Genomic DNA, 27,892 nt, shown 5'->3' with positions numbered 1-27,892 from the left:
CCTAAACCCGTTCAGAGAACCAACCCAGAGGAGGCGGCGAGACGCAAACGCAGAGGTCTGTCTCCGTCTGAATCACCTCCACTGCGCTGTCAGATACAATCAGGTGACATCTTTTAAAAAGTGAATATACTGGAACTGTGGGAGCCGAGGGGAGAGCTCACCTCCCCCTGCTGATGTCATAGATGAAAAGGTTGGTGACCGCACACACTCACAGCTGTTTGTCTTAGTGACACACACCCAAAGAGCAAACTCATCCCTGCCATCGTTACAAGAATCTCTCTCTCTCTCTCACACACACACACACACACACACACACACACACACACACACACACACACACTATTGAAAACATGGAATCACAGGTTTATCAACATAAAAGCATCACATCACTAAAGGTTAAAGATGTTTTTTTCTCCCCAATCGTTCCATTTTACCAAGCTGTCCAAGTCACAGCAGACTGTACTAACCGCATCCTTTCGGGTAGGGGCTAACGCCTCCTCAGGGCTAACCTCCCTTTGGGGCTAACCTCTCCTTGAGGCTAACCTCTCCTCGGGGCTAACGCCTCAGGGCTAACCTCTCCTTGAGGCTAACCTCTCCTCAGGGCTAATGCCTTCGAGATAACCTCTCCTCTGGGCTAACCTCTCCTCAGGGCTAATGCCTTCGAGCTAACCTCTCCTCTGGGCTAACCTCTCCTCAGGGCTAACCTCTCCTCAAGGCTAACCTCTCCTCAGGGTTAACCTCTCCTCTGGGCTAACCTCTCCTAAGGGTTAACCTCTCCTCTGGGCTAACCTCTCCTCAGGGTTAACCTCTCCTCTGGGCTAACCTCTCCTCTGGGCTAACCTCTCCTCAGGGTTAACCTCTCCTCAAGGATAACCTCTCCTCAGGGTTAACCTCTCCTCTGGGCTAACCTCTCCTCTGGGCTAACCTCTCCTCTGGGCTAACCTCTCCTCTGGGCTAACCTCTCCTCAAGGCTAACCTCTCCTAAGGGTTAACCTCTCCTCTGGGCTAACCTCTCCTCAGGGTTAACCTCTCCTCTGGGCTAACCTCTCCTCTGGGCTAACCTCTCCTCAGGGTTAACCTCTCCTCAGGGCTAACCTCTCCTCAAGGATAACCTCTCCTCAGGGCTAACCTCTCCTCAGTGCTAACCTCTCCTAAGAGCTAACCTCTCCTCAAGGCTAACCTCTCCTCAAGGTTAACCTCTCCTCCGAGCTAACCCCTGATAGCATCCATTCTACATATCGTGAGTACAGACCAGCTGCAGGACTGACAGTGGACTCCCGGTTGCTTCAAGTCGACCTCTTTTGTTATTTCTTTTCAAAACCCGAGCTTTGTCATTTACAATCAACACACCTGCAAATGCGAATGACTGGTTAGCGCAGGATGAGGCACAGTCATGCAGGGTCTTGTTCAAATAGTGGAGGAGTCAGTCAAGCATCCAGACAGACCAACTCACGCAGTCTAGAGCATCCAACTAGTCTAAGGTAACATGAAAGCCAGACACAAGTCATCGCTTCATGGTCTGCTACTCATAAACAACTCTTTTTCCACACTTTAAGTACACAAATGTAGTGACCTTTGACCTGTAATCATTAGAGTATAAATATTACAAAATTGTACAACAGCACAAACGATAGAAATAAAGCACAATATTGCTCTTTTACGATAATGGCTGACACATCTACATGTTATTTAGCTTTGTAATAATAGATGAAGACATGATTGTCTTTATCCTAATGTTATGCTGTTGTATCTAAAGCTTTAATTCATCATTTAAAACAATCTTTATCAAAATTTTATTGTTAAATATTAGAAACGATTAATCCAGTAATCCTTTCAGTACTGGATCATTTTTATTAGTGGATCTTAAGGTATCGGGGGTTAATTGACTGCAGGAGAGCTAAATTGATGGCATTTCATTCACACTGTTGCCATTATTGACTCTCCTATTTAGTCTGATTCTCCATTGATTCCCTTATTGATTCCTGATCAATTTTCCATTTGGGAAACGTCAAGCCAGCACTTTTGTTTTTTTAATGCTTCTTCCTTCTGCTAAAAGCAGCAGCGCAGACACGAGTTTGATATGATTGTTTTGCAAGAGTCAGAAAAATGCTGGTATTGATTATAAGAGCTCCTACACGATTAATTCTTATGGATTCCTACTGATCACATGATCTGGAGCTGCTCTCTTGGATGTATTACAGCCTTCTCCTGATACAATCACGACATGTGGGTGCCAATTTCATATATATATATATATATATATATATATATATATATATATATATATATATATATGTGTGTGTGTGTGTGTGTGTGTGTGTGTGTGTGTGTGTGTGTGTGTGTGTAAAAAAAATGCAATGTCCAGTATTGCAACTGAAAAATTGTAAATCAGTATTACACTTTATTGTTATATTTTGTAACTTTTGTATGCGTTTCTTCAGGCAGTGATTCCCTCCAGAGGACCTGTGAAGCACTGGCAACAATGAAACAGCACAAATGTGAGCCTTCAAATTTAAGTCCATCGTATAAACCTGAACTTGGAAAGTGTCCCTAACAAAACTCTGACGTACACTGGATTAAAATGACTACTAATTATTACTTGAAGCCAGACTGTAAAGTGCTGCTGTGACTAAAAGTACAAAAAAAACAACCCTAACAATAAGCTGAGACTACGATGAACGACTGAATATTTGCTCCACTTTCAATATCTGTCGATCCAGGCATTACATGTTGATTCATGAAACTTACCTTTTCAGTTTACAACACTGGCATGAAATAGAGTTTCCCTTGATGAGGTCAATATGACATTGAATATTTCATATTAAAAAGAAAACAAAAAACATCCACACGTTCAAGACGTGCGGATTCCTCCACCAATCAGCTGCTATCTGGAACTTTCTCTCTGGCCACTCATCATCCCTCTCGCTGCTTTGCTACCTGGCACAATAAATCAGTCCCTGCATTCAGCAAGACGGACTGTGAGTGATAAAAAAAAAAGAAAAAAAAGACAAAGGGTGAAAAGCGTGAAAAGCGTGAAAAGCTAGCAAAGCTACGTGCTTCTCATCAGGCTCAGCTGACAGATGGGGGAAGGTCAACCTCGGCTACATGTTACTTTTCTAATAACCGTTTCATACCGACGAGCTTCACAGTCCCCCAGGGCCTCCCTATGTATGCTGGAGGGAGCCTGCTTGCCTAAACATTACACAGAGTTGCCATTAGCTGTGGCCCAGTAGGTGGGATTGGAAACAGCGCCCAGTAAGGCTGCGGGACATCAAAGGGGAGGCCGGGCCCAGGTCTGATTTATTTTCAATAAATAAACGATGCATCTGTGGAGGAGTGGCACGGGAGATGCATGCCGCTCGCTTTCTTCTCCCGCCATCTGTCCTCTGGCTGGCTGAGGAGGCGGCGAGGGAGAGCCAGGGGCCTGGGGTTTTTTTTGTTCCTGCAGCACTTATGCAACAAGACTGGCTGTCGGTCTGCATGTCTGCTTCCTATTAACCTGCTCTGCTTCATTCTGCTAAGGTAAAGTCCTGTTGCCTCGCACGCATATGGATTCACTCAAACAGAGGCACTTGTTTCATCCTTCAAGGTGAAAGGAAAATGTGTGTGTGTGACTGTGTGTTTGTGTGTGTGTGTGCGTTACCTCAACACGTGTTCATTAAATGACCCCCGGTTGTAAGTTACGGGCACACGATTCACTTGAAAGCATCATTTTTAACAGGCGATGACATCATTATCAAAGCCGATCTGCAGGGGAGAACCCATAAAAGCAGGTGCAAAGAAGAATTTGGTAAATTTGCACCGACAGACACCTGCGCCTTCAGAGGATGATGCCAGCTTGTTGCAAGTAACTTTCAAATGTCACAAGTGTTCCGATGGTCACTGCTGCCACACCTGAGGAGCAAGGAAGACAGGAGCAGATCAACACCGCCGCAGAGGTCAGCAGACCCGCACGTCTCCCATCTACCCTCAGCTGAACTGCTGCTAACATCAGCTGCTGCTAGCTAGTTGATTAATGCTAACCCAGAGAGTTGGCCGGACACTCCAACCTGTGCTTTTGAACTTCCTTAAAATAACAACCCTCAAAAGAGTCTTAAAAATTGTAGCTGAAGTATATATGTGTTGTAAAATGCTAAAAGACTGCAGTTAAAGCTGCGCTTTCCAGGAAAAATCCTGCCATAAACCACATGGAAACAGACGTGAGGCACTGATGTGTTCATGTAGAAGTTTTAATTCTAGTATTATTTAGAGTATTATACATAAAACAGGTACAATGTTCCACTAATTCAGCTAAAACTAGTTTGTGTCGCTTGTGACGCCCAAACAGAATCAGGAGTTGAACATCGAGCTGCAAACTAAGCTTAATTTGATAACGTAGCACCTTCGCTACCACTGTATGTTGCCCAAAACATGCTGTTTATATACTTTAGACTTAGACGGGCGGCATGGCTCAGGGGTAGAGTGGCCGTCTAGCAACCAAAGGGTCGCTTGTTCGATCCCCGATGACCATGTCCAAGTGTCCTTGAGCAAGATACTGAACCCATAATTGCTCCTGATGAGTAGGTTGGCGCCTTGCATGGCAGCCTCCACCATCAGTGTGTGAGTGTGTGAGTGTGTGTGTGTGTGTGTGAACGGTGAATGAGACGACACTGTAAAGCGCTTTGAGTGCCGCTAAGGTAGAAAAGCGCTATATAAAACTGAGTCCATTTATACATATGCAGCGTGCTAATGGCATGTTTTATGACGGGGATGTATCGCAAGCTGTAGTCACAAATAGGTAGCGAGCCAGACATGCTAATTTTTGCGGTTTTGTGTTAGGAGACACTTTCTTGTATTCTCATTGAAACAGAAATAGCACCAAGCGGACTCTGAACTACTGCCGGCCTGTGTGAACTGCACATAACTTTGGGTTACACAGGAATCCAAAACTTGAGGAGTCCAGGGCTGAGTGTCTCCTCTTTGAAGCTGAAACTGAAAGCAAGAGCAACACTTGCTAATCATCCAGCATGCCTTTATGTATGTGTGCATGCATGTCTGAGTCAAGATTTGCTGTAAGCGATTGTTGACATGTCACTTTGCGCAACAACCCCCCCCCCCCCACACACACACACACACACTTCACTATCCAGTGTTTACAGTCCAGACAAGTTTATGTGACTCACCAACTTGTTTGATAGAAACTGAAGTCAGACTGATGACACAGTAACTACACACACAATGTCGACCTCTTCTACACAGTGACACACAGCGGAAAGAAAGACGGAGAAAGTGGGTTTTCCCAGATTACACACTGCAGACGTTCAGCAGCTACAGGTCCAGTTTGTGTTAGCAACACCTTGGCAGCTCTGCAGAGAGCGATCTCATTCCCCTCCAGGAAGGAGGACACATATTAGTATTTCCCCCTCTAATAAAACATGCAAATTCAGAAGAACAGTTGTGTCGACTACTGATTTTTCTTTCTGACGTGTTTTAAATGTCCCACGTACAGCAGCGTATCCTCAACACGACGTCAGGCCCCAATCAGACTGAGGGCAAACGTCCACGCCTGTCAGATCAGATTTGCCGTGTCCAAACTTCGCCACCCTACCACACACAAACCTACGTCAGCCAGGAGTTAGGAGTGATGCTAAAGATACTTTAAATCCTACCTGGGTGTCCAGAGCAGCCGGACTGAGACGCATCTGTGGAATTCTGATTTTATAACTAAATTTCAAACCAACTCCAAATGTGGTTTGGATCAAATTTCATCTCAGACCTAAAAAAACAAACAAACAAAAAAAAAGATCCACCAGGTTCCTCTTGCCAGCTTGTAGCTTCACATTTGAGCCCAAAAATTAAAATACAGAACTAACACGCTAACAAGTAAATACACCTTTTTTATGAGGCGGATGACGCAATCCAGGCAAACGTTTGTTTCAACTTGCAGGAAAGGTTTGCCTAAAAAAATCTATGACCCTCTCTTCTTCTTCTGCTCCTTCTCCTATTGGACAACTGGAATGCCTTTTTTTTTTTTTTTTTTAAGCCAAAGTCAGCAGAAAAGCCTTTAATTCCAGCCTTTGAAACATAAGTTTGGCAGATAAAAGTTCCACAACTGATTTGGACTCAGCTGGCGGCCCACAGGCCACAGCGCAGTCAAATGTTTACATGACACCTGAATGATACATGCCACCATCGCAGCGTCCTCACCAAGAAAACAACTGTCAGGATGCTTCTTAAGGAGACACACACACACACACACACACACACACACACTTCCATCCTCTTAGAGCTAAACACAGCCAAGCTCGACACTCCAGTTCATTCAATTAGGAATAATCAATACAACCACAGGATAGAAGCACCGCTCACCAGCCGCTGCAGCAGCCGCTCTCCCGCTCTCTCTCTCCCTCTCGCTCAAACAAAGTCAAGTGTACTGACTGCTGTCTTAGGCAACGTCGGGCTGTGACGCAACCAGCTGTTCTATCCATAGCTCCAGGGCAAGAGACGAAGGAGAGGTAGACAGGAGGGTGGTGAGCAAGACCAAAAAAGGAGGAAGTGAGAAAGAGGATGAAAAAAAAACAAAAAAAAACTTAAATTAGAACTTCCACCCGATGCTTATTTGGAGCCAAGCTGTTCCAAATTTGACATGGAAATGGATTATTTGGAAACCACTTCCAATTTGGTGTAAAGAATACGGAGAGGAGAGAACGCTGGTGGGTGCCAGGGGGTACACTGGGCTGTCGATATGAGAAGCAGATGTCAAATATGCAGACAGAGAAGGAAAAGAGAGCCTTTAAGTGCCAGTCTGGACAGATGTGAGCACCTCACACAGACGGCGAAAATCAGATAAAACTGCATCAGAGGTCTCGGTGCGTGGGTTTGCTCCCTGATAATGTCCTCCGACAAACAATGAATGAAAGCCACGGCGATAAGCAGCATCCAAGCAGCACAATCACAGCTACGAAGGGTGCCTTTGAATAAATAGACCTACCATAGAAAAAAAACCACCCCGTTCCAGGAAAGGCAAGGTCTCCGACTTTCAGCAGAAGCTCCAATCAATAACTGCAGGGTCCAAAGTTTAGTCCCAGCCTGAATCCGACTTGCTGCGTCGTCCCCTTAATGAGTGGGTGAAGCTGTGAGGGCACTCCTGAGCTTGAGGATGCAAACAGCAGCCTGAGCTAATCAGACAGTCTCATCTATAGAACGTGACATAGCCGAGAGGACCACTGTTTACTACAGCGGGCTACCACACAAACACGCCCACAGAAGATCATCAGCCCCGCCTTCTCCCTCAATCACACACCCACTAGCTCACACACATCCCGGCTGACTCATGTAAACTCCCACTGAAACTGATCCTCTTCCTCTGGAGGATTAGCAAACTTTTCCATTTGATGTTTCAGCCGAGTTGAATGTAACTGAATCTGAGATTCAGGGAGAAATCTGTGGAGCTTCGCTGACTGATTTAGTTCTTCATGTGACCCCCTGACCCCTCAGGTCAAATAAGGGAGTTGTGTTGGGTTCCTGTCAAAACACCAGGTGAAAGGGTGGGATGGCACGCACTGCAAAATAAAAACCGAATAATTCATATGTCCTGGATTTTGAAATGCCTGCAGTGGTGAACCAATGAGTCAGAGAGCAAAAAAAAATGAATCAGCAACAACACTGATGAGTTTCTCATCATTTGAGTTATTTTTATAAAAAAAAAAGGGAATCCTAATTTTAGTTTATTTACACGTGCTGCCTGATGATCGGAGATGGTGATGATGATGAGCAACAAGGGGAGTTTTACTGCTCAGGCACCCACGAATAATAGATCTATCTATGATGATGTGAGCTGTAACCAGCAGGAGAAGAAAAAGCAAGTACATGACACACAAACACTCAAATATTCCTCCTTAACTGGTGATTCCAGACGTGAATTAATCTGACTGTAAATCCTGGACACGTTCACGGTTAACAAAGGCTGTGGTATGAAGAGATGTGGGGTTGTGAACAAACGTGTGTTTTTCCAGCACAAAAGGGTCCAAAGAAGAACTTTGAATCATAGGAGATGTCGCAAGTGTTTAAGCGCACACGAGGGGGATGAATACTTCAGATCGTGTACTTGTAGGGTCTGTGCAGACTTTACTTCCTGTAATCCCTCATACACACCCCCCCCCCCCCTTCATTATGAGCTAAGTACAGGTTGTTTATATGAACAGACACTAAAGCATCCATAGGGAAAACTGCAGTTTTTAGAGCGATACCACAGAGCCCTCCTCTTCTCCTCAGCCGCCCCGCAGGCAGCGCTGTCCAGCTAAATCGGCATTTGGCTTCACAACAGTCGAATTAACTACCGTTGCAGCTACAACTGCTAAATGCCGTCTCAAGGGTGAAATCTCGTAGCTCTGGGAGATTGATGACGCCAGACGTGGACCGAGCTGGCGGCGCCTGAGATGGCCTCCTCCGGTCTCTCCCGAAACCACCGCCGCAGGTTCACAAATGGGTTAATTGGATCAAACCGGCAGGGTTCTCACTGCACTGTACTACAGCGTTAGCGAGTGTAGCCTAAAGAGTGAGCGAACACGTGTGTGTGTGTGTGTGTGTGTGTGTGTGTGTGTGTGTGCGCGTGAGTGTGAGCGCGACACAGCTTTGTGCTTTCTGAGGGTGACAGACCTGCAGCTGTAGTTTATTGTTGGGGAGTAAATCCCGAGCCGAGATCCAGTGTTTGTGAGACGGAAGCTAACGGTTAGCATTGCCGCTGAGGCGCCACATGATGGGACAGACTGAGAGTAGCAGAAGTTCACTTTTAAATGTATTCTTTCATTTGATGGTTGTATCCGAGTTGTTTTGGTACCAAGAACTGTGTAAAATCAGCGGAACAAATTACGGGTGTTGCACGACCCCTATCAAGAGTGAGTGTGGAACGGTTCCGTTTTGTTGATTTTTTTTTTTCGCACTTCAGGAAACACAAGTCACAAGATAAAGAGCCTGACAGTTCGACATTTATAGTATTTTTGAAACTCAGGTATTTTCCAGCAGAAATACTGTTCAATATTGAAGAAGAACTTTTTGACAACTCTCTGATGGCGTAACTAAAGAGCCTTAAGATCCATGCGATCCAAACTTCTGTTTCTCGGTGGAACCTAAAGACTGCAGTTCTTCTTTCACAGTTCCGTATTATGTTCCTATCATCTCCTGTGTGAAATACTTGGTTTAATAACCACTAGCTACAGTGGAGAGTAAAGTAAATTGTTCTGAGGAACAGCACTTGAATTAATGCCCTCAGTTGTCTTCCATCGCTGCAACCTGAACATTTCTGGATTTTAGACAAGTGGACAGATGATACGAGGCGTTTCAGACACCGATGGGTCTGTAATGACTTTACAAATAATGGATATGAATCATCACGGAAACTGGCAGATAAATCAACGCAGATAATTAGTTGCAGTTGTAGTGGCGGGTACGCGCGGGGTCTGAGATTCTTCCTCTATAGCAGTCTGGTACGGACCACAAACACTCAGCCCACCACTCTGTTCCTTTGTCATTCAGGCTAATCCGAGATGAACCATGTTTAAATCCCCTGCAATTAGCTAGCTCGCAAAAACAATCCAGACCCCGAGGCAGGGGGGGGCCACATGTTTAGAGGAAGAGAAGAAGAAGAGGAAGAGGAGGAGGGGGTTGACGGAGTGAGGGAGTGGGTGGCTCTGAATGCCTAAACCCCACCTCGCCTTGTCCCACCCGGGTCTTCAAAATGAGGCAACCGGTTGAATCCATGTCTGCCGGGCCACCCCCCACTGTCAGCTTTAATTAAGGGAGGCGACATTTAAAAGAGTGGACTGCAGCAATGCAATTACCTTGAAGGATTAGACCCCAGTGGCACTGCCATTGTTGGAGGAACACAACACGCCACCCCCCTTCGTGCCTGACCTTGGCATTAACCCCCGAATAACCATAAGCTTGGAATTCTTTCAAGTCTTCGAGGGGGCTGTTAAATAAGAGGAGGGAAAACAAAGGGAGATGTGACTGTGGGGATAACAAGGATGAGTATGTCGGGGTGAGAAAATAATAGAAAGAGGATGAAAGAAATGTTTCACCCGTCTTGCTGCAGGACGTTGCACAGTTGCGCTGCCTGCTTGGGTTACGAGCGATGGAGGGGAACACGTGACGCAGCCCTAAACCGCCATGACAAGCGCCTTCGGAATTGGAGATTTTTCAAAGCTTATTATCGCCTCTCTGTTCCCGAGCTGCCATTCTCACAGCGTTTCATTAAAGAGCCGCTGTTTGCCTTCTCAAAACACTCAAGAGCAAACTAACAATTAGTGGGGTTTACCATGCGAAGGCTCTTCGCATGCGAGGGATTTAGAGGGGTTGTTTTCTCAACCCGTCCTCACCAGGGGCCTTCTTAAGTCTCTGAACCCCGGCTATATTGGTCGACCCATACAAGGCCGTTTCCACTGCAGCGTCAGTCAGGTACCCTTTTCCTGTTATTCCCCCCGTCTGTCGCGATACTGCTTCCTGCCTGGGATGCTCCTGGGGGGGTTGAACTGGCGTCAACGGTACTCCCTCCCTTTCAAGTGTTTGTAGCTCCCTGATGAGACATGCAACACAGACGCAAGTCAATGTCCAACTTGTTTGTTATTGCTGGACGTCTGTCAGACTGATTCTCTTTCCGCTCACCCTCATGAACAGGAATCCCATTATTACCACATTTCACTGGCATTACCTCAGTATTTTGGAAGCGTTTCATCTTGAAACTCATGTACATGATGTACCGGACAGCTCCAACTGAGGCACCAGGGAATTACGGAATTACGAGCACGAAAATTCTATTACGTTAGCCGATTTAAAGAGGCTCTAATGAAAACGCTAAAAATAAGCATGTGAAATAGCTCAAGTTGAAATCAAACATTTTTCTATTACACATCCAGCAGATGTGGTGCAGCGTCATCCAAGTCGTCTTTCTGGATGAAGGTGAATCTCATGTTCCCTTTTCTTGTAGCTCTGTTTTTCCTCCACGGGCTCCCGAGGCAAATATCTCAATTTACAGCTGATGAATGCACTAATTTTCTATTTATTTTATTTATTTACTTCGCATCTTCACATAAAGGCGAAGAGCACCCATGATGGAGCACAGAACTAGCAGGAGAGGAGACGCAACCAGCGCACCCGCTCATGCTGAACACTGGTTTGCTCGTCCAAATCCCCCTTGACAGACATCAACAGTGTTACATGGAACTGTACGGTAAAAATCCGACAGAAACACTCAAGGATGAACTACAAACCAACACAGCTCCATTAATGTGACCAGAATCTGCAAACAAGCTAGAACGCCCTCAGACAGTGAATAAAGGGAACCTACAAACGCTGGAGTCTCTTCTTCCCCTGGAACCGAGAGTCTTTAAGCGTATATTATTAGCCAGACTGGGACGGCGGTCTGACGCAAAATTAATTAGTTTCAGCATCATCCAAGTCACATCATATCTTATACAGCTGGACAAATACAGCCAGGCGGAAGACTTTCCACGGTGTCTTTGCAGCTGATTAAGTGAGTGGGTCGTGCAAGACGGAGCGGAGAGCCTGTTGAAGCATGCTGAGGTGGACGCCGTCCAAACTGTAACCGTCTTCCAAGGAAAGAAGCATAGACATTTTTCTTTTTTTCTACAGAGTAAGCATGATGTGGTGGTTTATGTGTGCTCTAAAAAGTTATCATGAGTTGATCTGTGGAGTCGAGTGGAGCCAGCTGGGGCTCAACACCACGGCTCGCTGAGAAAGTCTGATTAGCGTGTCGGTCTTTCTTGAATCACTTGGGGGATGTCTCACATGTGCGGTGACAAGTCGGCTTACTGTTATTGTTCATAGTCATCAGGTGAGTAAAGCTTGGATCTAGTCGCAGCTGTTTATACGCCACAACCTGTACAGTAGGAGCTGCTAGTAGAGATGGTTCATGCAGACTTATTAAACTAAACAAATCTTCAAAGGGAGATGATTAACAGCAAAACTAGAAGTGTTAGAATCCTTGGAAGTGCCAGGGAGTGTGATTCACACGCGAGCTGTCTGGGGTCATCAAGTAACAGCAAATGCATTTGGGAGCATTTTTGAGTTGCTTTACTGGGAAGTTTCTGTGGATAATTAAAACCTTCGTGCGTATCCAAGTCCTTGCTTGCATTAGGCGCAGTGCCACGATCCAACCAGGCATGCTAACAAGATGTGCTACTGACTTGAAGTAACACAATGTAGTTCACGTTGGCTCCGTCTAAAATTCCATACAGACACAATGATGAAACCAAAAGTAGGAGAAGCACAAACTATGAACGAGGGGACAAATTACAGCGTGGTGCAACTTTCACACAAGATAACGCATCGGTGACATCATCAGCAACAACAACAGTGAAGGAGTAGTGTGACCTCTGCCGTGGCTGGAAAAACCTCCCAAACCTGGAGGACCATCTGAAGTGCACATCACATCCAGCGAGGAGTGTTTGTAAAGCTCAGGGACACGACAGTTGCTGTTCTCGCCAGCGGCCAAGCAGCGGTACGGCATTCAGAAATCCCTGGACTTTGATAGGCAGAGATCTAGGACGTCCGGCAGTGCGAGCCTTCCTGAATCAAGTTAATTTTAGCATGTTTGTCACCATTAGAACCAAAACCAAGGTGAAATAAAAAGTCCTCGTTGAAAAATAGTATGTCCAGCATCATCGGCATCCACTTACTGGCGTTGGACATCTCGGGATGGATCTCAGTTTTCAACTGTATGATTTGTTATTAGCAAAAAGCAAATAATAATAATAATAATAATAATAATGTTAATGGATTTATGGAAACGACTCAACATCCAAGATTCCTTCAAAAACGTCCAACTTCCTCAGAAATGTGTCCGACAATGAATGAATGTCTGAGCGTGGAGCGTGGGAGGGAGCACAAAACCGGAGAAAGGCATGGAAAATTAGAGTTCCCTTCACAAACAAATCCACATCTCAGAGGTTACGTTGATGTAGAGTCGCGATTAGGTAACGCTTCCTCCGTTCCGCTAACGTCTCAGTGACTCCAGCCTCTCGCAGAGGAGACTGACATTTCCATTAGCAGAGCTTGCATCACTGCGGAGTGAAAACCTTCCAAGATCTTTACAGTTACGGCTGAGGTCACATCCTTCAACATTTTTCCCAGACAACCCATTTAAAGCCAGTCAGGCTTCTAAAGAGCAGTAGAAGAAAAGAGACAAGCACGCAGGCTGCTATCAAACACAGCCGACGGGAGGTTTTCCTGCTGTGCGACAGGTTACTTCAGCAGGACGGAAACATTCATGCAGAGCAAACAGCGAGTTACATGGAGTTTAGTCATAAAATGGCAGCTTTGCCATCCGAGGTGAATGTTGCTCAAAAGAGCTGAAGAACAACAAAACAGATTAAGAGACGTTACAGAAGGTCGGACAAGTTAAGCAGCCAGTTTAAACAGTTCTGTGATTCATTGGTGCTGACTGACTGCCAGCTCCCACCCTGAAGGAGAATCCCTGCCTGCTCTGAGCAGGTGGAGGGCGGGCTTGACATGCAGAACTCTCTCCATCTCTACCAGGAAATGGCACCTAACACCTCCTGCCCTTGACACATTCAGACAGTGGGCATCCTGCCTAACCAGAGTGTTAAGTCAACAGCTTGCACAGGACCCTGTCAGCGTCAGTTAGCTGAGATTTTCAGCCGAGACGAGCAGAGAACGGAGAGCCAAGTGGAGTCAGGAGATCTGGTCAGTGTGTTGTTACACCAACAACCTACTGACAGTTGAGAGGAGAACAGCAGAGCTACAGGCTGAATTATTCCTCCATCAGTGATGAGGAGCATCTGATATTAATTTCTTCCACACACAAAAATAAAGCAGAAGATTTCGATTGACTGGGCCAACTAGGAGAAAGGCAAAATAAAAACTGGAAGACAAAAGCACAGTGAGGTTGAGACATGAGGGCAAAAGCACAAAAGTCAGAATCAGCTGAGTGAAACTTTTACTCCGACTCTCGCCACCATTGTTACCCCTTCGCCTCCAGCTGTTTGGGCAGGGAGGGGCCCGTCACCACGGCAACCCACACCTTACAAGTGATCCTGTCTGATCCTGCCTCGTCCAAGCTGGGAGCAGGAGAGGGAGGGAGGTGAAGACCAGAGAGGTGGTGGCGCTAAGTGAGCGGGGACGACACGCCCTACATGGGATTCTAGATTGAGCGAGCAAGCTCAGACTAGCATCGAGTGCTAACAAGCACCATCTGAAGGGCTTCCCTGCAGCGCCTTAGACCAAGGAACCAAAAATAAACTGCATCATCTCTGCCATGTTTAGCCGCTGCAGCATGAGCGGCTGCATCCGCCGTCTTCAGAGATCCAACAATACCACCGTTAAAAACGGAACCATTTACCTCTGTATGCAGAACCCAACAACTCAGACGCGAAGCCCCCGCAGCGTCTGACTCTAGGAAGCCCTGCAGTACAGACGGCAAGGCAGACGAGCAACTGAATATTCCCTCTTTGAACAGGCCGTGTAAAAGGAGTTTTTGATTTCCCCTGAAAATCCTCGGCTGAAGATGCAATTATACATAAATGTGTGTCCAAGCACTCACTCTCACACACGCGCGCACACACACACACACGCACACACACTCCAAGCGCGCGAGGCGACAGTGACCTTTGACCACCAGCTCAACCTGGAGTCCCAATGGACGTTTGTGGCAAAGCAGGAGGAATTTTAGTTGACAGGTTGGCCACGAAGATCTTTTTAGTTCATTTAAGACCAAGTGGACATTTGAGCCAAATTTGAAGAAATCCCCTCAGGGCGCTCCTGGGATATCGCGACTGACCACCAAGCTGAAGACGCACCGCCTCTGGCCGGCAGCTTTCACCAGCGCTGAGGCATAAAAATCGTACACGGCTGTGGAACATGGGACTAGTAGTCATAATAGCTTCACTCTCTTCTTCCTGGAGTTCTGAAATTTCATTAATCCACCACATGGGTTAAACACTGGTGACAAGATCTGTTTAAAATAATACATTACAGACTGAGTTCGGGGAACAAACAGGATCTGGCATCCCGACGGCACAGCCCTCTGAATTTAACTTTGTCTTCCATTTGGCAAGGCTGCTTTTAATCCCAGTGACTTACAGAAAGCCACGGCAAAGAATCCAAATAACACCAGCAGACCCTCCGGTCAGCCAATGCAAAAGCTTCCTCCTCACCTTTTCAGCGCCGTTGTGTAACGTGATGACAGCGCTGAGCTTCAGCAGCAGAACAGAGGGTGACACCTGGTGTGATTTCAGTAAATTATGGTGCAGGTGAACTCCTTCAGTTCCCGGCCAGTCATGCTGTGACTGGAAGAGCCGCAGCCCTGTCAGGAGCTGATATATGGCAGCCGAGACCAAAGGCAGGCCTGTCTGGGAATTAAACGCTTTAAATGCATTGCAGGAAAGGCCAGGGAGAAGAGACAGTCGAAGATTTTCTCTCTGTCTGTGTTTGGGTCTGCTCTGTCTCCTGTTGCCAAGCCGCCGGGATATCAAAGAGGCAATTCTGGGTATTAAGCTCAAAGGGAAATATAAAAGTTAGGTTTTTTTTTTTTCAATTTTAGAGTCAAAATGCTCCATTTCATGAGCGTAAATCTGTTTTAGGAGTGGAGTGACTGAGGGATTTATTTATGTTCTCACTCTTCCCAGAAATCTCCATCTAACTTGTCAAGCAAAAGCAGAGTGAGTGACTTCTTGAGGAGAGGCCATCAGTCATAAAATGAGTGACAGCGCTGTAGGTCAGGGTTGCCATGACATTGCCCTCTGCTGTTTCAAGCTTGTCACACGCAGCACATAAATAACTCTTGAGCAACAGCCGTTAAGATTGAGTTAAATGAAAAATACACAGTCAGAAACTCTTACGCTGCACAATAAATTTCATTTTTGATGGTCGGGAAATGCCACGACGAACATGACTCCGACGTCTCCCTGCTCTTACCTCACACCTTTCAGAAATAAATCACCAGGAAATATTTACAATTGTGACATCTTGGAATATCACCTTCTTTTGCTAGAACAGGGAGGACCGTTGTGGGGTGGATCACGCCATGAACAACAAGTGAAAAACAAAATGTGATACAACAGTTGGAGGTCTTGACGCCAATGCATCAATCTACAAGTGGAATCTTTTCCCTCCGCATCGTTCGTGGTAAAACTGCCGTCATCTCCTTTGTTTTTAGCATCTACAAGCAGTTTATGAGAGAATTTCATCATCCGTGTCCGTAGAGCACGTTAGTGTCCTGCAGCTCATTGTTTTGGTTCTCCACCTCACCCTTTGACAGACCTGGTTCACCCTCGGCACTCAAAGGAGCGTCACTTTCAGCCACAACAGGCTGCTGTTTATGGTAAAACACCAGGCTAACAGAAGCTAGTGACAAACCACTGTGTTAGCAGTTGCTGTTAGTTCTTTCTCAGGTGATGCACAGTTAAACGCTGCCCTGTACAAACATTGGTTTAGTGGAAAATGGATTTATACCCCAAACAAAAAGGGCGTAGCTGTCTAGAAATCTTGAGGTGTAGCATCAGTCTATACAGCTACAGCAAAAACCGCGTTGTCAACGACTGAAGGCAGCAAAATCAGTGCTACACGCCCCCCCCCCCCCGACTATTCACAGAGGGAATCCTTGTTGACTGTACACATCGCAGCTCTGGAGCAGAAAGCCAGAACGCTAAAATCACAAGTTCAGGCATCGGCAGGCCAACATCAGCAATGTTTTCAGAAGCCAAGTGTCATCTCAACAGCGTCATTTTCGCAGTGATATTGCAGCATCTCTGTGGCTGGGGACTCATGACCACCTGTGAGGCACAAAGGAGGGAATACAACGCACGACAAGCTAGCTAGCTTGTTAGCATACTAAATGTCAAAACTGTTACGGTTTCACATCCTTTTCATTTGACTTACAGCGTTAGTACAACTGATTATACTGCGATAAGTACCACTTAGTTGATTTTTAAATTGAATTTAGATCTCCTGCTGTAAGGCTGACAATAAGACCCTCTCCTGCCTTAAGTCCCAGTCCACCTGAGGCTATCAGGTCCTTTTCAATCTTCTTACATAATGACCTCGGCCGTGACCTTGTCCATGGAGACGGTTGAAGCCGAAAGCGCTTGTCCATACACTGTATAAACAGAAATACCTACATACTATAAAATACAGCGCACAGACTTGCCTTCTCCCAAAGTCACATTTCTGCTAATAAATCTTTAACCGGAGGGACGGGACCATGTGGGCCGAAGTGTATTTTTTCTTTCGGCAAGGATAGTTCAGGTTAAGCTCTTTGGCTCTCTCTTCTTCCCCCACTTTATCATTCTCAGTTGCCATGGAGAAAAACTATATATAACTCCTCCACGTGCTGTCTGAATTCACCCATCTTTTCCCTCATTTTCCCCTTCCTATTGTTTCCACAGAGAAGACAGCAAACAGAAGAAATCTCATTTGAGAGGGAAGATCGGTTTTATGCCCGGCTCTCGTGGCAGGATTGAGACATTAGGACGCAGACCAAAACAACCAAGACACCAACCAGACACACTGTTGGTTTCCTTTGGACTTCTGGCCGCAGTCCCATTTGAAAAGAGTGGCTTCAAAAGAATAACTGATTCCACAGTCAGGGAGGCGCGCGCAAGCGTCCTGAGACTTTTGTCCTTTAACTGTATCGTAATGCAACAGTTGTGTCTGGCCACATCCCCGTAGGAATAATAGCTGTGGTTCCCTGTAACTGTCAAGCGAATTTTTAAGCCAATTTGTGTTGCAAAAAAAAGAAGAAGAAGAAGAAAAAAAAAAAAAGGAAAAAAAAAAGGAATGCCAACTACTTCCTCCCACAGTCCAAAGACATCAATTGGGGACGAGGCTGATTGATGCTCTAAATTGACCGTAGGTATGAATGTGAGTGTGAGTGGTTGTTCGTCTCTCTATGTTGGTCCTGCGATGGACTGGCGACCTGTCCAGGGTGAACCCCGCCTCTCGCCCGTTGACGCTGGGATAGGCTCCAGCCCCCCCCGCGACCCTTAATGTGTAGGAATAAGCGGAAGATGACGATGGATGGAATGCCAACTATTTTGGATCAAATATGAACACCCGTCAGAAGATGGCAGCGTAGGCAACATTGCACATGAAATACAGAGTAGAAGAAGAACTGCCTTAATGCCTGTTAGTGCTGGACATGCTATGTGTTTAACTCCAGGGACTGCAGCAGGGTCTGGGTACGGAACCTCGCACGCACAGTCCAAGCCCGTTCTGATGATGCACCTACCGAGAGATCCACCCTCCCCGCTGGGAAACAAGGATGAAAGGTTTTCCACTCTGCTATGAGGTTGTGGTTTAGGCACCGATGAAATCTGTTTAAGGTTCCGAAAACACTTTGGTTGAGGGTCTTCATCGTCAAGACAACTAACAGCCATTTGGGGACGATTGCAGTTATGATTAAAAACAAACCAGGCATGGTGGTAACAGCGGAGGAAGAGGAGGTCATCGGTGGCGACCTCCCAGCACAAACAACGGCTTGGGCCTGTTGCAGTGTCAGCTTGTAGCAGCCATGTTGCTGCTGTGTGGAGACGAAGACAAAGTTGGGGGAAATCTGAGACGATGCAACAACCGGTCCGTCCTATGAGCTTCATATTCATGAGGGCAGAGGTTGTCCCCGGGGCTGCGTGGCTCAGAGGTAGAGTGGCCGTCTAGCAACCAAAGGGTCGCTGGTTCCATCCCCACTTCCCCTGGTGACCATGTCCAAATATCCTTGAGCAAGATACTGAGCCCCTAATTGCTCCTGTGATGGACCGGCGACCTGTTCAGGGTGAACCCCGCCTCTTGCCCAATGTCAGCTGGGATAGGCTCCACCCCCCCTCCCCTCACGACCCTTAACGGCTAAGCGGTATAGAACCAGGACAGAACTTATCCCCCAAAAGAATTCAATTTTTGTACATTTATTTTTCAACAAAAAAAGCAACAACAACAACAAAAAACCCTCAAGGGAATGTCAAACCTTTTAAGGCTGAATTGTTTTTCATGTTTTGCCACTGACATCAACCTTTTCTGATGTAATACTTTAGAACACACGGCAGAACGTGCTGATTGAAAGACGACTTCAGACTTCACGTCGTATTTGGGGTCTCACACACAAGTAAACCTTATGGTTCTCAGTCCCGTGGGCTCCTTACTTCAGGGTTGAGACTCTTACCTTTGAGGCCCTCCTGCGCTCCAGACACTCAGGGTGCTGGCACACCACCCAGTCCTCCTCCTGGACGGGCTTGTCATCTGAAACAAAACATACAAGGGAATTTAAAATCTCAATCCATCACTAAAACACCAAACCAGCCACCCAGCCTTCTCCACATCCATTAACACACCTTCCTTGGTAAAGCTGTAAAAACACAGACTGAAGTCACTGCCCGTGTTTATGTATGAACGGCATGAAAAAGAAGGAGAGAGTGAACGGAAGACACTCTCCCTGGCTGTAATAGAGACCATGCTGTAAAATGGAAAAAAATAAAATAAAAAGAGGGAGATTTCTAGAAGGAGAAGGTAAACACACAGAGGAGGGTGGGCGGGTGTGTGTGTGTGTGTGTGTGTGTGTATATGTGTGTGTGTGTGTGTGTTAATGGGGAAGATCAGAGGGAAAAGAATAATGACCAAACAGATGGGAAGAGAAAGGAGAGGAAGGCCGATTCTGGTTTTTGTACTAAAGTGCACTACTCCTGGTGGGTATCTCACTGTCCTCCACTCCACCATAACAAATCACCATTGTCAAATAAACCTCTAAAATCTACTTGACTGGTTGGCCTGCGCTGCATTGAGGCTATGATAAAAGGAACTGTTTACATCTACATCTTCCACATGTACACACAAGATAAAGATATCCTAACAGAGACCCTGAGCACACCAATGTTTATCCTTCCCTCTAATGAGAAAAACAGAATACAAGTGCAGGAGGGGACCTCAAGCAAGTTTGGACAACCAGCGCTGTGTCGCCCGTCCCTATTTGGACACGCCACCTATTAAATATCGTTAATAAATAAGCCAGAATCCAGATACCAGAGACCGCTGCTAAAAAAAAAACAAACAATAATTTATCACCATGAAAGAAAAAGTTAAAAAGCTGAAGCCGTGCTCGGAGCTGGCGTAAGTCACTTTGTGTCATCCACTTGGCTACAGCTATGCTGGCAGGTCAAAGGTGCTCGTGGGAAAGAAGGAAAAACACTGTAATTGGTGCATACCACACAGCCGGTCCAGCAGCCTCCTGCTGGGAGGAGAGCGGTCAACCTGTCTGTAGTCCATTTCCTCAATAGGACCGAACCCCCCCCCCCCCCCCCCAAAAAAAGCTGCTTTTGCACACCTTTCAACAATCCCACAGGGAAAAGATGTTAAAGCATCTCTCCTGTGCCGGGATCAGGATGCTCCCGGCTCTGGATGTTGCCTCTTTCAGCGGCCTCAGGCTAACGGCTCCCTCAGGGTTTACGAGCAGCAGGCTGCGCAGCTTTTATGGAGCGTTTCCCAAAGATGCAGAAGCGTCAACCACAGCGAGACCTCACAGTTTTTTGAAATGTTACACTGCCTCTTCGGTGTGATCTCAAGTGTCGTGTCAGCGCAGGGACGTGGAGGAGCAAACACATTATCTGAGATTGTAAGAGCCACGCTGCCGAAAACAGACTTTGGGTTTCCTAAAGATCAGCTTAAATAATCATCACTCGTCTCTATAACCCCCCCTCCAGTGGAGCTTTACAGCAACACTTTACCAAACAAGAGTGGTTTTCCTTTCAAGTACTTCCATATAGGTTAAGATTAAAAAAAAAGAAGATATTTTCCCCTCCTGCATCATTTCTTTGTGTCTCCAAAATGCAACTTTAAAAGTAGCTTCAGTCGTACAAAAAGTCCAAAATGCAGAAAGAGCCAGCCATGTATATTTAGCTCAAAGCTAATGGCAACAGACAACTAAGAAAAGCAAAACTGTCCATAAATGCCTGTTTAGCAGCCCAAGCATATCATCCGCTACAATCCACATCTTGTTCATAAACTCAATAATCTGTAAACACAGTATGACAATTCCAGATCAGCACCACTGCGGTTCACGTGCAAGGTGCTGATTGGTTGTGTTCCTCCATGTTCACGGTAACGCCAAACCAGTGAAGAACCGAGTGTTGCGGATTATTGAGCGTACAGTAGAACGTACAGGACCATGCACTTGAGTCTGCAAACAAATGTTTTTGGGCAGTTTTTTGCTGCCGTTAGCCATAAGGCGCTATTTGCTCCGAGCTAGATAAACGTGGCTGGCTCTTTCTGCATTCTGGAGTCGCAAAGAAGTGATGCAGGGGGGGGACAAAAAAAAATCTTCACGAGAGTACTCGAAAAGCAAAATACATTTATACTGTAAAATACTGCTTTAAAAGCATCCATTAAAGCAGGCAGCTGGTTTCAGCAAGTGAGCTCTAAAAGCCCTAAAATCCCCCTCCTACCCCCCACCTGACAAAAGTAGCAGCAAGCTGCTGAACGTAGCGGGGCCTTAAGCTGTTTATTTCCCTCATGGGATGGTGGAGAACAAACAAAGACAAAAGGAGACTGGGTCCCGGACCACCACACACCGCACAGACATGATGGATGCTAATGACGTTCCGTTATTTCCTGCTCGCTAACAACACGGCCTCAAAGCTGATTTTCTGTTGCAAGTCGACCTGTGAATACTTGATCATATCGTTGTGACGGGGGCTAATCCGCTGCACCTCCATCTTCTCTCCTACTTGCTCATATCTTGCTGACGCTCCCTCTTTCTCTCTCTGATGAACTGGAATTCCTGAACTCAGCAGTGCTGATTAAGCCAAAAGCAAACAAGCACACACACCATACACAAACACACGTGACAGCAGACAATGAGCTTGCACACTAAAGAGACAGTGGAGCATCCCATCTACGCAGCTCGCTGCTGGCTCACCACGGAGAAACACTGCCTGCGGGCAAAGACCCATTAGGCGCCCATAAATATGCCAGTGAGGTGGAAGCAAGTTCGAGATGATGCGGACTCGAACGTTCAAGAACCATTCCCCTCGTGAATCTCCGCTTCCTCAATCTGGAACCACAACGATCATTTTTTTGTAAAGTGGAGACATTTTCTTTTGGTCTGTGTTTTAGTTATTTATCAAACAATGTTATGTTAAAAGAGCTGAGCATTGGAGCAGACTTCTATTTCTCTGGGAATCTGTTCCAGATATGTGGAGCATTAAAAAAAACAAATGCTGGCTCTCCATTTTTTAGTTTCAACTCTGGCAACTGAAAGTGGAAGCAGACGACTCCCAGACGGTCTAAGAGGTCTGGATGCTTCTGAACTGACAGCAGATCAGAAATTCATTTTGACCCTAAAATGTTTCACCGTTCCTTCATGAATTAATCCAGGCGGCCAGTGAACGGATGGGTTTCAAGAGAAACCGGTGCTTAAACGATCGATCGGCCAAACAACGAGCCTGAATCCGAGAGTCAAGTCTGCACGTTCATGTAGACCAGCACACCTCCCTCAGGTTACTCTTTAGCATTTCATACTGTACTAAGACAAGTATGAGGAGCCGCACAGCAATTGTAGGGAATTTATGAATGATGTGCGGGGACCGTAGAGGAATTACGGTGCGTCTCTGCAGAGACACTTGAGCGGGTGGCTAATCGGTGAGAGGGTGGCCGGTGCAGCGTTAGCCGCCACCTGCTCAGTCAGCTAGCATGTCTCCACGCTACTGCTGAAAGCAATAACCTCTGACAGTACCTCCTGTTTAACCAGTAGAGGGACATCCTAGCCATCAGCAAACCTCAACACGACCCTCTGGCGTAAGGGTCGCCCTGGCAAGGACCAGCAGCACCTGACCATCAGCTTGAAGGCTAGTCAGGAACCTCACTGGCATGGTGAGTTAGCATAGCACAGCACCGACGGTGTGGGCCTCCATTTTGTCGTCATGGGAATATTGAACGTGACCCGGCGCTATCCAGTCTCCAGTTTTATAGAAACTGTGCTGCTTCGCTTGCGTTCCATGTTTCTGTAGTGAGACACAGGGTATCGTTTCAGGTGTAGAGAGAAAAATCCAGCTGGCCGTGAGGCTCTGATGGCCAAGTTGATCACGACTTCATAGTTTGATGACACGTGACAAACAAGTACGCCTGCAGTATGCGCACAAAGTGACGATTGCTTGACCAAAATTTGTGGGTTCTTTTTTACAATGATATGAAACATGACGGATCACATGATGGCTGCTTCGCAGTCACCGGCCGTAATTCCAATCATTCCGGTCACGTCAATCATTGTCACCCAAAAACACGGGACATCCTTTAACAGATACGTTCTTTAAATACCTCTCATGTTTTGTGGAGAGAATTTTGAATTTCCTTTTTGAAAAGTGCCACTTTAAAGCACAGCAGAGTGCAGAACCAGAGGGAACCGAAAAACGGAGCTAGAAGAGTGAATCCTGGATTTCTTAGCCCGCATGTGGCCACCTCCTTCTACGTGCCACTGGAGCTCTGGAGTTTTGGCGGGCAGATGCCGAGACGGGCGCACGTTTAGCCGTGAGCCCGACACACGTGTTTATGAGGAATGCTGAGAATTTCTCACTTGCATTTGGTGACGTCTCATGAAAGGGGGGTGGAAGGGTTCTATTGTTTGCTAAGGGTTTATCTTCTCTCTCCTTGTACATAATGCATGCATTTAAGAGAGCTGGAACATAACATTCACCGTCTTGCTAGGAGACGGTTATGGAAAGGCTCCTGGGAGCCGGAGACAGATGGCAGGCAGGTGGGGTGGCAGGCAGACAGAGAACGCTGGCAAAGAGAAAACCATATTGGCAAAAGATGGCTCGCAAACAGAAAGACGCGCTCACAGAGAGGGGCGTAACAGCCCGCTGATCTGTATCGGCGCACTGACCCAACAGCACACGATCCGATGCAGCAGCAAACAACATCTGGGTTGGGTTTTTTTTTTTTTTTTGCACCTGTTGCAACATTTCAGCAGCCTCTCTGTGGCGTGCGGGCGAGGAGTCAACCATTCCTTGTGTTGTGGACATACGGTTAGTCTGGGGTTTTGCACTTGCACTATTTAAGATCATGCTGTACCACACAACACTTGCCTGTGTTATCATTGGCCAAGTAATTAGTTAGCCAATTGATGCTAGAGTGTAGGAGTTCACCGTAATGAAACTTAAATTGAAACGTAATTCCTGGAGAAAGAGGTTTGCATTTGCCATCGTCTGACAGAAAGCCAGTGGGTTTGTTTTGTTTTGTTTTGTTTACACTGGATTTTGGATTATCGCTGAAATGAATTCAACTCGCTGGCAAAGAGAGGTTTCATTAGATTTACAGGTTTAGCTCAGCGATATAATCTCCACAAATAACACATCATTTTTGTGGTCTCCCAAGTGTAAACGCCATCGCTGGATGTTAAAAGCGAATGATATGGTACCAACAAGCTACACTGATGTACCACAACGTCAACGCCATCACTACGAGCTCGCTTCCTCCCGTTTTGACCGTCATGACGACGAACACCCCCGTTTGGCCGCTTGTTAGCAACCCGGGTTTGAAGAGGCATGAGAAGCCCTGAAAACACAAGCGCAACAACAACCGGTGTGGAACGGAATGTTTCAGTATCTCCAGCTAGGCTCAGCAACAGACCCTGATTTTAGGTATTTAACCAAAAACACATTTTGGTGTTTTCTGCAGGGAGGAAAAACACATCAGTGAGTCCAAGACATCCAACGGTGAGTCACTGAAAGGGAAATTATTATTATTTTATTTTTTCTTTTAGGGTGAAATTGTGCTTTAAAAAAGGCAGCGTTCAGGGAATAAATTACCAAACTTTTCGAAGTGGAACAGCGTGGAACAGCAGGTGACTGAGTCTGGTGTGGCGAGCAGGTCGCAGCTGTTTCTAATGCTGAGGGTTGAGTGGCGGTGAGGGCAGAACACAACCCTCCTGCTTCATGTTGTTTTACCCCCAGAGTGGTTAAATCCCTCTCATGCGCATCACACAGTCTTCACCCCCCCCCCCCCCCCCGCCACATCTGAGCAAACCCAAGGTCCCCATATATAAAACCGAAAACCGCACAACAACAAGTGTAAGCCGTCCCAGAGAAGGGGTGGAGGACAACTGTCAATTCACAAGATGGAGACAAACATCTGATTTATTCCGCTCACTCTTTTTTTTTTTTTTTTTTTAATAATTTTCTAAATGACCGTGGAAGAAGCGTCCACAGTCGCTCCACGCGCAGAGGAATCAGCTTGTCACCGTGTTTAAGAGGCATCATGAGGAGATTACTGCATAGCTTGAATATTTCAGAGTATTTGTCAGAAAGTACAGTAACCGGTCAAGTGAAAGTCCACTATTACATAAGGCTGTGGCCTTTTGTGTCAGCCTTTTCTTTTTATGGGATTTATTGGCGCTTTAACTCCAAGCAAATTAGAGGCGAGTTTTGTTGTTACTGGAAGCGGCGTGAGTATGACCTGAGGAATGCAAGTTGTTCTTCAACACTGAGGATATTTTGGAGTCATTCAGACTTCGCTAAAAACCCAAATTAAGACTCAACAGCCAGCCTGACACTGTTCATGTCAGAACGGCTGGACAAAAGTCTTGATCAGAGGTTTTAGGTCCCCCCCTCGCCCCCCCGGTTGTTGTCTTTTGTAATCAATCTACCCTTTTAGAAGGACGGGATCTCTGCGCGTGTGTTTCTTGACAACTGTTAATCCCGGTTACTACTTTGGTTTTCGAGGAATTACAAGACTGAGATGGAAATCAAATGGATGGCCGGTCCTCGTGTTTGTATAAAAGTTAATTTTCTGTAACGGTTCTCGTCGCTAACCGTCACTGGCAGCTTTTTAGCCAGCTTTACTGGAAAGCTCAGAATACAGAGGCTCTCTGAATTTCTCGGGAAGCAGGTTTGACGGCTGCACTTTGAAGAACTGCAAAAACTGAAAACAAGGGCAAGCGGGACTGCATATATTTCAGAACTCTTCAGCACATAAACATTTACAGATATCCAAACTTTGACACCAATTCCAGACCAATATCTTTTTTTTTTTCTTTTCCAAATACAGATTAAGAATATATATATATTTTGTTTTAATGGCTATAAGTCTTAGTTTTGAGTTTGTTTCAGCTCCTTGGCATTTTAACAAACGCAAAACAGTTTCATAACATGGAAAAATATCAACCAGTAAATGTGGTTTGACTTCCTTTGTCTGTTTCAGCTCTTCAGTTTTATGTTGCAGCATTTTGGCATTTTTCCCACTCAAAGTAGTTTTGTGACATAAAAAATAAACTACATCTTGGACTCGCTCCTGGGTATTAAAACGATGGCTTGTCTTTCAATACTCTGCAACACTGAAACAATTCGACTGGTAACATAAATCTTTTTTTAGTTCAATGCCCAGCCTGAAAATCGCTTTTGCTATCAGCAGCGGCCAAACGTCCCTGTCAACTCTCTGAGCCGTTTCAATGCACTGATACCATAAAGCTCTGAATACCAGTGCACTCCAAATGTCAGGGTTTCCTGCTTGGACTACAGATAATCACACGACAGCCATCAAACGTGAAGATGTTCTGGAAACCATCTCGACCCTCAGCGGTCCTGTAACTAATACGTAGACTGGAATGCATCCATCTTGAATCCTGGTCCTGATCGAAACATTAAGTTCACAAATACCAACTGGCAAACAGGAACTGCAAATAAAAACAAAAACAAAACAAATGTGACCGAAACATGAAGGAAACTCTCTCTCTCTCTCTCTCTACGATATCTCATAATCTACCCCAGAGGTTCAGCTCTGAAATGCAAACACGCACAAAATATAGTTTCTTAATCCAGTAATAAATGTTAAAAAATGTTATGATGCCGGTTTGGAGAATGAAAATCAGACCTGTTGCATCCGCGGTGTGTGGGCTGGACGCACAGTCAAACACCCTTTTGTTCTACGCTGCACATGGAAACAAGTACCATTTTAAAATCCATACCTGAAGCATCGGACACATTGCAGTTTTATGGTGTTGCGAGACTGCGGTAGGTCAGTGGTGGGTGCCGTAAAAGAGGCAAGATAATTGGGACGTTTGGGACTGATGCACTACGAGGAACAATGAGGCGAAGGTTGGGCCGCAACAGCTGGTTGTGTTTTGGAGTCGTTCCAGGGATATAAAAATACTTCATTAAGAGGGCGAACAAATCCTGTATCCGACCTTCTCCCTCAACGCTGTTTTTATGAGCAATCTGCAAAACACTGCGGTAAGAGGGTAGAGTCACTGTTAGCCCGTGCGGACAAATATCAGGTAACAGACTAGCTAGTTGTAGCTAATTAATGCTACTACGATTGGCTTGCATCCCAAATGGGGGAGTCCAAGGATCCCGCGGTCCTGTTCTCGAGTGAGAGGACGATGGAGGGTGAGACGGGCCGGAGAATCGGAGCAGTTTTGGCGTTCCCTCTGCTGCCTCGTCGTGTTGAAAAGAAACGCTGAGCCAGAAAGGGCAAAGCTCTTCACCGACCCGACATTGTTCTCCTTCCCTCACCCGTGGTCATGACAATACCGTACGGACCGCGGCTCAAAGAAGGACGAGAATACGAGCGGCCGAAATGGGTTTACTGCAGGTGGGTGGCTGGCGTCTCCCTACGGGATACAAGGATTGGAGGAGGTTGAAGATCGATAGATGGACAGTTGGGAGCAAATAAGGTGAAGACTAAATGTTCAGTTACAGATTTAAGAAGGTTACAGATGTTATTCCGATGTGTCTGATTGATTTAAATCAACGACTCATGCTTCTCGTTGCATTTTTAAGTTACAGCTACAGGCTGCCAACGTGAGCAGAGCTGCCACTCAAAACAGTTTCTGCCTTTTCAGCCCAAAGAAGAAAAAAAAAGGAGCACAGATTTCCACTGAATCTTCGAGCTCGAGTTTCTGATGTTG

The 27,892-nt window shown here is 46.1% G+C and overlaps 1 protein-coding gene across 10 annotated transcripts in view; it reads right to left on the bottom strand.

Annotated features, from left to right (window-relative positions):
- Positions 1 to 27,892, bottom strand: part of plekhg5b (pleckstrin homology domain containing, family G (with RhoGef domain) member 5b) — a 76,279-nt gene that overhangs the window by 33,204 nt on the left and 15,183 nt on the right. For 4 of the 10 annotated variants that reach the window (XM_086213156.1, XM_086213153.1, XM_086213155.1 and 1 more), the window contains one exon: positions 19,166 to 19,242. In XM_086213156.1, coding sequence (XP_086069282.1) covers positions 19,166 to 19,242 — 77 coding nt within the window. Of the gene's footprint in view, positions 1 to 2,748; positions 3,144 to 3,643; positions 3,895 to 5,648; positions 6,198 to 6,348; positions 6,684 to 6,970; positions 7,225 to 19,165; positions 19,243 to 19,334; positions 19,353 to 27,892 lie in introns of those variants that run through there. The other 6 variants (XM_086213162.1, XM_086213160.1, XM_086213158.1 and 3 more) reach the window with 6 other exon arrangements.

The sequence above is a fragment of the Aulostomus chinensis genome, chromosome 9, assembly GCF_037954235.1.
Source record: "Aulostomus chinensis isolate RoL2024-O1b breed Wild chromosome 9, RoL_Achi_v1.0, whole genome shotgun sequence".
Classification (NCBI taxonomy): domain Eukaryota; kingdom Metazoa; phylum Chordata; class Actinopteri; order Syngnathiformes; family Aulostomidae; genus Aulostomus; species Aulostomus chinensis.
Note: the sequence above shows the minus strand (reverse complement) of the source record. Positions and strands in the feature narration are given on the sequence as shown.